Source organism: Ursus americanus, chromosome 13 (genome assembly GCF_024610735.1).
Source record: "Ursus americanus isolate L20-20 chromosome 13, mUrsAme1.1.p, whole genome shotgun sequence".
Classification (NCBI taxonomy): domain Eukaryota; kingdom Metazoa; phylum Chordata; class Mammalia; order Carnivora; family Ursidae; genus Ursus; species Ursus americanus.
This window is the reverse complement of record NC_142139.1, coordinates 70,469,613-70,478,107: the sequence shown is the minus strand read 5'-3', so window position 1 is coordinate 70,478,107 and position 8,495 is coordinate 70,469,613. Positions and strand designations below refer to the sequence as shown.

The 8,495-nt window shown below is 60.7% G+C and overlaps 1 protein-coding gene across 2 annotated transcripts; it reads left to right on the top strand.

The window, feature by feature from the left end:
• FGF17 (fibroblast growth factor 17) lies at positions 1 to 4,714 on the top strand. Of its 2 annotated transcripts, none has more exons than XM_045774134.2 (5): positions 1 to 35; positions 221 to 257; positions 2,893 to 3,037; positions 3,280 to 3,386; positions 4,421 to 4,714. In XM_045774134.2, exons 1-5 carry the CDS (start codon positions 1 to 3, stop codon positions 4,712 to 4,714), a joined length of 618 nt encoding a protein of 205 aa, XP_045630090.2. The 2 variants fall into 2 exon arrangements, with proteins under 2 accessions (XP_045630090.2, XP_045630089.2); XM_045774133.2 differs by having other exon boundaries at positions 2,860 to 3,037.
• The last annotated feature ends 3,781 nt before the right edge of the window (positions 4,715 to 8,495 follow it).

The window sequence follows — 8,495 nt, the reverse complement described above, 5'->3', positions numbered from 1 at the left end:
ATGGGAGCCACCCGCCTGCTGCCCAGCCTCGCTCTGTAAGTGCGCCGCCTCTCTGGACTGAAGTCTTGTTCCCATTCCCAGCCTGGGGCAGATCTAATCTTACCGGGGCTCCCACACGGAGGGGCGGGGGTGCTGTGGGGGACGAGGGGGGTTGCCCGGGTGCTCACCCTGGGTTGACTGCTGGCACCCACACCAGGGTCTGCCTTGTCTTCCCACACAGGTGTCTGCAACTACTGATTCTCTGCTGTCAAACCCAGGTAGGCAGGCGCCCCCCCATTGGCTTTAACCCATCTCCCCCACCCCACCCAGCTGGAGGGGGCTAGTCTCCTTTCAGCGGACAGGCAGACAGGCAGGTTCTGGCCTCTCCCTGGATCCCGATGGTTTTTGAGGTTGGGGGGATGGTGTCGGCCTTTGGAGGAGGGTAGAAGGGGCTAAGAAGGTACATTTGGGGATTCACTGAGGTCTTTATCTGTCTTCCCTCCATGACCCTCCCTGTCCCTACTCATCCTGGGGTCTCTGTTTCTCTCTTGTGCCGCCCACACTGGGTTCCCCCCCCAAAGCTAAATGCATGGGGCAGCCTAGGCTTGAGGGATGGTCTGGAGTGGCAGGTAGAGGGCAAAGGTGCCGGTTCAGGTGGGCCTTGTACTGGGAGGTACCTGGAAACACAGGTTTCCATGTAAAACCACTTGTGCGTTCCACTTACTACCCCACTCCCCCCAAGACGGATGTCCTGGGGGGCCGATGTCCTGGGGGATTGCATGGGCAGTCAGAATGCCCAGCCAGGGCGGGGTGACTCCTTACCTACAGGGCAATGAGGTCAAGCCCAAAGAGGTTTGTTTGGTACAAGATTCAGGGTTTGCATCTCCACACTCCCCCCACCCCATGTCAGCCCCTCCATACACACACCCCCACCCCAAGCCCCAGCCCCCTGTGCGAGGCTCGGTCCCTTTTTGTGACCCTCCATAAAAGTGCAGCTATTAAAATGCACTGGTCCAGAACCGCTCTGGGGAGAGATCGCTTGGCTTTCCCAGGCCAGAGGCCCGCTTCTCTTCATATCCAGTGGGGACTTTTTTTGAAGGTAAATGCCTTTTCTCTGGGAGAGGGAAAGGGGCTGCCTTTGAAGCAGTGGGGGGGTGGGAGAGAGAGAGACAACTCCCCCCCTTTTCCTTCCCCCTTTTGCTCTAGCCCCCGTTCCAGGCCTTTTGCTTCACACATCCAGGGAGAGCAAGAAGAAAGCCCCCAGCCTGGCCGGGAGGGGGCTGGGGGTGGGCCCAACCTGTTCTGGAAGGGGAATTAGCACAATGGTGAGGCTGGCCTGGGCGTTTATGGCCTGGCTGAGGCCCCATTCAGGACTCCAGGAAGGTGGCAAAGCTGTCCTTTCCCCCTTGAAGTGCCCCCTCACCCCCCTTGGCGGGGGGGCCGGCAGGCCGGACCACAGCCATGCTTGAGGGGCCGTCTGACAAGCAGCTGTCTGCAGCAGTGGAAGGGGAGGTCCCCCCGCAGCGGGAACATGAAAGGGACAGGCCAGGTCCCGCGGGGAGAGCGACTTGTGGGCTGTGGGGCTGTGGGGGGGGCGTGGGGCTGCTTTTGTGCAGGGCCTGAAGGGGGACAAGGAGAGGAGGGGGCTTCAGGGGGGCCCTCTCTGCTCCTGACCTGGAGCAGACAGCCAGAAGGAGGCTGCCCGCCAAGAGGGGCGGAGGGCCTGAACCTGGGCCAGGAGGCTGGGGGCTGGGGGCAGGCCGGACCCCACCGAGGGTCCTGGGCCAGCCAGACCCCACCTCCTGGCAGGGAGGCAGGCCCCCTTCCCAAATGCTGGCCTCGGGTTTTTCCAGGGTAGGGTGTGGGGCACACGTTGCTGCTCTGAATCTCCGGACCCTGCTCTCACAGGCGGGGGGCCTGGTGGCACTCCTGGCCAGTGGAGTGGGAAATGAGCAGTGACACACACGAAGGGTTAATGCAGAGCAGGTTACAGGGTCAGCCTAGAGCAGCTCACTGCCCCCTTCCCCAAAGCTGGTGCTTCCTGCTCTGCTCCTCCCTCTGCCAGAGTGGCCTCAACAGAAGCTGATCTGGTCCGGGTCTGTCTTGGTGGCTGTGACTGGGCCTGGGATAAAGGTGGCCTTTGGGATCTGGGGCAGAGAGAGTCTGGCCAGCAGGATCGGGTGGGGAGAGAAATATTGAAGCCTAGGGTGGAAGCTGTCACCAGCAGCTGAAAAACGTCATCTGGTTTGCACCTCACTGGAGAGAGAGGGCAGTCAGTAGTCTGTTGCTCTCCAGCTCAGTGCTGCAGATAGGTGAGGAGAGACTGGGCCTGGAGATGGTGCGGCCTGGCTTTGCACCTCGCATGGGTGGAACCGGGGCAGCCGGCAGCAACATCGCCCCCACTGGCCGCGAGCCTCCGTTACACTGTGGCACAGGCAGGGGGCGCCTCCAGGGAGCGCCACTGGGCCACCCCCCTAGCTCATCTTGCAGCTGCAGCCTCCACCTCCCTCATCCCTAGAGAAGCCTGAGCACCCAGGGGAGGGGCAGGGGAGGCGGGCAGGAGCTCAGGATTCCACACTTAGTGCTGACATTGGTACCATAACTTTGAAGGTTCCTTCCAGCAACCAGAATCATGATTCCAGGCCTGCACTAGATCACCAAGTGTCCCCCAAGCCTGGGCAGAGGGAGAGTCAGGAGATCATGACCGGCTTTCCCACTGCCTTGGGAAGAGCCTATGTCCCCTTCCCCCCACACCTCTGCTTCCCAGGACAGATGGCCTGCCCCCATCACACTCACCTCCACACCCCTCTCCCCTGGATGGACCAACGGTGGTGTCGCCCAAAGCAAATTGACACTATTTTTCCCTTGGTAACCGCAAAGGGGGAGAATCACCCGTCTCCTAATTTTAACCAGTACGTGAGGGACCAGGGCGCCATGACCGACCAGCTGAGCAGGCGGCAGATCCGCGAGTACCAGCTCTACAGCCGGACCAGCGGCAAGCACGTGCAGGTCACCGGGCGTCGCATCTCTGCCACTGCGGAGGACGGCAACAAGTTTGGTGAGACCCAGCCCTCACCAGAGGCCACTCACACCACTGGCCGGACTAAGCTGCTCCCTCCCCAGATCCTGTGCCAGGGCAGGGACCGAAGAGGGAGAGCAGGGAGAAGCCTCTTGGAGGAGGGCCTCCCAGGGCCCCCCCACCCAAGCTCAGAGGTCAGGCCGGTTGGGGGGGGCCCCTGCCGTACCCCTGAGCTGGCAACCCCCATGGACAGAGGTCTTTCTCCCCCTCCCCCATCACAGCCAAACTCATAGTGGAGACGGACACCTTTGGAAGCCGTGTGCGCATCAAGGGTGCTGAGAGTGAGAAATACATCTGTATGAACAAGAAGGGCAAGCTCGTTGGAAAGGTGAGACCTGGAAGGAGCGGGGGTGGATGAATGACTCAACCTTACTCCTGCCCCACAGCACCCTACTCCCCTCTCCTGGGCCCAAGCCAGGACCACTTCTACTCATACCCCAACACTCAGCCACTCTCTGGTTTCTCCATTTAAATAAGTCCCTGTGGGCGGGTCTAGAAGCCCTCTGAGGACACTTACTGATCCATAAGGCTCTTCGGCTCTGATTTACGGGATATGTCCCCAGCATCAATGAGTCAGGATTTTAGCACCTAGTTGATATTGCAGCCCCCATGTTGAGGGTTAAGTGCTGATCAGGGCTGAGAGTGGGCATTCATGCATGGCTGCAAGCTCCCCCAAGGTCAGTGGGGTGCACAGGATCCCTCTAGGAAGACACACGCTCACCTCCTGCTAGTGTAACCTCTCTGCAACAGCGGGTCCAGCACTGTCGTGCAGGGAGAATTCCATTTCCTTTAGCATTTGTCGGTCCTGGCTTCTGATTCTGGTTGTTCTCACCAAGTATTTGCTGATTTGGTTAAGCCTCAGGCTTCCCGTCTATAAAAACGGGCGTAGTGTCAAGGCAATGGGTGGCTGTGTGGCTCCCGACAGTCTTTATTCTATAAATATTTGCCCCTTCTTTTCATCAGAGACTGTCGCCTCCTTTTCCTCCACCCAGCAGTTACCATTTGCCCACACTGAGAAGTGTTCTCATGTGCCGAGTACCCACTGGGTACGCAGTGCAGAATAATCTGGATCTTTATGCCACGTCCTAGGAAACAGACTCAGCATGGCTAAACACCGTGCTCGAGGTGTACAACTTGTAAATGACAAGCCTGTATTTAAGTTCAGATCTGACTCCAAGCAAAGCTTGTTCCCTTCTCCCACTTTTGCTCTCCCAACAAGGGCACCCATCTCACCAGGCAGAAGTCCTTGGGCACACAGCTCCCGTCACTCCCTCCTTTGTCCCACCAAATAGGTCCAAAAGGCAGATAAGCCAGACAGGTTGGGGGGACCAACTCCCCTCCTCTCCCTCCTTCCCTCCGCAGCCCAGCGGGAAGAGCAAAGACTGCGTGTTCACGGAGATCGTGCTGGAGAACAACTACACGGCCTTCCAGAATGCCCGGCACGAGGGATGGTTCATGGCCTTCACCAGGCAGGGTCGGCCCCGCCAGGCTTCTCGAAGCCGCCAGAACCAACGAGAGGCTCACTTCATCAAGCGCCTCTACCAGGGCCAGTTGCCCTTCCCCAACCACGCAGAGAGGCAGAAGCAGTTCGAGTTCGTGGGCTCAGCCCCCACCCGCCGGACCAAGCGCACTCGGAGGCCACAGCCCCTGACGTAGTCGGGGACACTGGGGGCAGCTGCCCCTCACCAGCCTTCCCATCCCCTTCCCTTCCTAATCCCAAAACTGGGCTGGGGTGGAGGGAGGGGAACCAGAGCCGCCAAGGAGGGCCCTGAGGACCAGCAAGCGTCAGAGCCTCGAGCCGGAAAGGGGCGGGACGGCCACAAACCAGGGCTGGGGCCTCAGGGCAGCCGCCCCAGACCCCCCGCCCCCCGCACTGGAATAGGCCCTGGGGGGTGGGGGTGGGGCAGACCCCCAGGCGAGGAACTGTAGTGTTCCCCTGGACGCAGGCTCCCTGAAACAGGTGGAAAGGGCAGCGAATTCAAGGCCTTGCAGACACTGTCTGGAGGTGGCTCTCTCTAACCTCTGCTTGCGGAGTCTTCCTCAGTCTGCCCCAGCCTCCAAATTCTTCCTGGCCTGTCGGTAGGAAGGGACTTTTGTGTTTGTTTCAGGAAAAAAGAAAAAGGGAGAAGAAGAAAAAAAAAAAAAGATGGCCATTCTTCACATTCCACTACCCAGGCCTGCACCCCCATCCCCAACTTCGAGCCCCAGAATAAAACCATTTTCCTGCAAACGGGTTATCTGAAGGCAGGGTGGCGGGATCCAACCCCCAAACTGCGGGGTAACAAAGTTGCCTCTCCGAGAGGCGCGGAGCAGAGCCCGGGCGAGCCGTGGAAGCCCAGAGGCCCGGCAGGTGCAGGAGCGGCGCGCGGGGCGCGGCGGGCAGCGCCGCCCGGAGGGGAAGCGGGGTGTGGGTGGCCCCGGGAAGGCCCCGCACCTCCGCCCGGCGCGAGGCTGGCGGCCCGGGGCGGGCCAGGCCCCGGGACCGGCGGGCGCGCCCCTCCCTCCGCGCGGGCTCCGGTTTCCTGGCTGGCACAGCGCGTCCCGTGCTACCTGTTGGGGCGAAGCTAACCCAAAGCCGCGGGCGGGCGAGCCGCCGGGGCCGGGACAGCAGGCCCGAGCGCCCGCCGCAGGACCCGCAGGCGCGGCGCCCGGGCAGCCCGCGGACGCCGCAGCCGCCTAGCTGGTAGCCAGATTGCTGTTTTCCGGTGAGGAGGGGAGGAAGGGGGGAGGCGGGGGGATGGGGAGGAGGGCTCGGCCGAGCTGAAGGGGTAGGGAGGGCGAGAATGCGTCCTCTTGTTCCCCGGGTCCCCGCGGGGGGCGGGGGCGGGGGCCACACCTGAGTGGAAGTCGCAATTAGAGGCGGCGGGCCGGGCCGCGCGGCCCGGAGAGGGGGAGGGGGCCGCGGCGGGCGGGAAGGGGGACGGCGCCCCCCGCCCCGCCCGGGCTTCTCGGGTGGGCTTTCCCAGACGCCTCCAGGTGTGCTTTGGGGGAGTGGAACTAAGAGGCTATAAAAGCCGCCTCTTTCCTCCTCCTGAGCGGGGCTCCCCGCCCAAGCCCCTCTACTGTTGTTGGACCCCGAGCCTCAGTTTCCCCTTCCTCTTCTTTATGGGACGCTGTTGGAGGGAAGTATTATGGAGAGGAAAAAGGATGAACAGACCTCCCTTCTCCCCACTTTTCCCAAGAATGGCCTAAAAATAAGGACCGATTGGGAAGTAGGGGAGGAGCCTGGTTTAGTCAAAATGGGAGGTGGGTGAAGCAGCAGTCCAAGTCGCGGGGGGGGGGGGGTGGGGTTCCCGCGCCTCTCCTTTGGTGAGGACTGGAGCAGTCTGACACCCCCAACTCTGAGCAATTTAGAAGGCAAGAGCCAAGAGGGAGGTCCCCCAGGCCCCAGGACAGACATTCTCCCCCAGTTTGTCATAATTGCTTTGCACCAGGTTGCCCCCCCCCCCAATCACAAAGAGCCTTAATCCTGGTGAAGACTGCGGGAGATGTGTTGGGGGCCGTTTTCTGGGGGTTGGGGGGTAGGGAGGGTGGTCCGGAGCCACAGCTGATAACTGGTGAGTTCAATGGGATTTTAAACACAGGGGCAACGCCCAGCAATTACCTGAGGACAAAGGGTTGGGGCCCCCAGGTGTGGAGGTCTGGACTTGGGGGGGCAGGGGTAGGAGGCTGGGAAGGAGGTGTGTTGGGGAGGGAGGCTCTTACAATCCTGCTGATTTCCGCAGGAATTTAAGACATTCTTTAAAACTCTAGACTGCCTCCCCCCAGCCGGGCTCTCAGACCCACCCCACCCTCCCTGGCTGGGTTAGAGACAGCTTCAAAGGTGGACTGGGCCCTTTGTCTTGCCTCTGCTTTCTTCTCCGCCTTTCTCTGGCCCCTCCCTCCCTCTCTTTGACCTCCCCAGCACAGACAGGCCTCTGGGGGCTGGCTCCAGAAAGCCCTCACTGTTTCCTTTCTTGCTTTCTGTGGTGAGACCTGGTGAGGAGGGACTGAGAGCAGGCAGGGTGAGGGAGGAAGGCGGCCTCAGAGGCCTGTGCCATCTTGGGGGCCTGTGCCCCGCCCAGAGCATCGAGCCTGGTACGTCTGACGCCTGCTGGTGGCCTTGGGTCTCTGGCTTGGCTCTCTGAAGCTTCTCGCCACACCTTTTCCGGCCTCTGCCAAGTCCAGGCTCCATACCCAGAGGGCCTCTTCATACTCTGGGCAAGTCTGTTCAGTTCATTCCCCTGACCTGGGGCTGATGTCAAAGATGCTAAAAGGAAGAGGCCAAAGGAACAGATCTCTGATGATGGGGTCTCGGGGGATTTAACATGGGTGGGGGAGTAGAAGGCTTCCCTGAGGACCGCAGAGCACCCGCAGCTGGCTGCAGCAACCCTGGCTGCTTCTGTGTGCCTGAAGGCTCCACGCAGGTGTGCAGATGGGGGTGGACACCGTGGGGGAAGGCTTCGGGCAAGATAAGCGCATCCCTCTCCGGGAGGATGTGACCAAGTGGAGGGAAGCGGCCTCAGGCGCCTCAGAGCCTGGGCTGGTTATGATCACCAAGACTTCAGCGAAGCAGAGCCGGCGTGGTGTTCTCGCCTCCTCTGTCCTGTCCTCCAGCAGCCAGATGAGGCCAAGGGGGAAATCCACTCACTTTCTAGTCCCTGCAAGCTGGCTTCTATTAAAATCACTCTATTGAGCCCTGTCCCTCATATTTCAGTGGCCAGTGAGCTCCCTGGCTTCAGACCTGGGTGTCCTCAGCCTCACAGCCCTGGGCTCCGTGAAGGACCGCCCCTATTTGACGCTCTTTCCTACCTCTTCATTCTCTGTCGCTGGGACCCTTTTCTTCCCTGGCTCCTCTTCATGGAAACAGTCCCTAAGATTTCTGCCTTTCTCTTCTCGCCTTGTTCTTCCTGCTGAGTCTCTCCTCGCAAAGCAGCATGTCAGCTGTCACCCCTTGCATACCAGTATTTTTTCTCCCGCACTCAGAAACTCTGCACCCTTGCCAGACCTCGCTGGGGTCTGTCTCAGTCACTACAGTAGCTTTCCAAGTCATGTCTCTGCCCCCCGACACACCCCCCTCCAGGACATCACACGGTTCGCTCACCCTACCCCACCCTAAACCACAGCTCTGTCCACGTTATGTGATCACCAGTGGACTCCTTAGCTCCCGTACAATCCCGCTCAGCCTCCCTTCCCAGGCCTGTCCCTACAAGTCCCCTCCAGGAGCTCTGGCAAAACAGCAGCCCTTGCCATCCCGCCAGCAGCCCGTGCCCGTCTTTGATGGTGAGGTCCCTACCGTCCAGCACGCCTTCCTCCAGAATGCTCGAACGCCCAGAGTGCGGCTGTCTGCTCTGCTTCCGACTTGCCTCTTCTCTTGGGCTAGCACTCGTCTCTGGTGCCACGGGGCTCTCTGGCCGCCCACTTGCCCTTGCCTTATGGCACATATCACAGCTCATCC

Coding starts and splice junctions, on each gene's coding strand:
- FGF17 (XM_045774133.2), top strand. CDS start 1: ATGGGAGCCACCCGCCTGCTGCCCAGCCTCGCTCT. Junction 3,038..3,279: donor GGAGGACGGCAACAAGTTTG/GTGAGACCCAGC, acceptor CCCCCATCACAG/CCAAACTCATAGTGGAGACG. Junction 3,387..4,420: donor AGGGCAAGCTCGTTGGAAAG/GTGAGACCTGGA, acceptor TTCCCTCCGCAG/CCCAGCGGGAAGAGCAAAGA.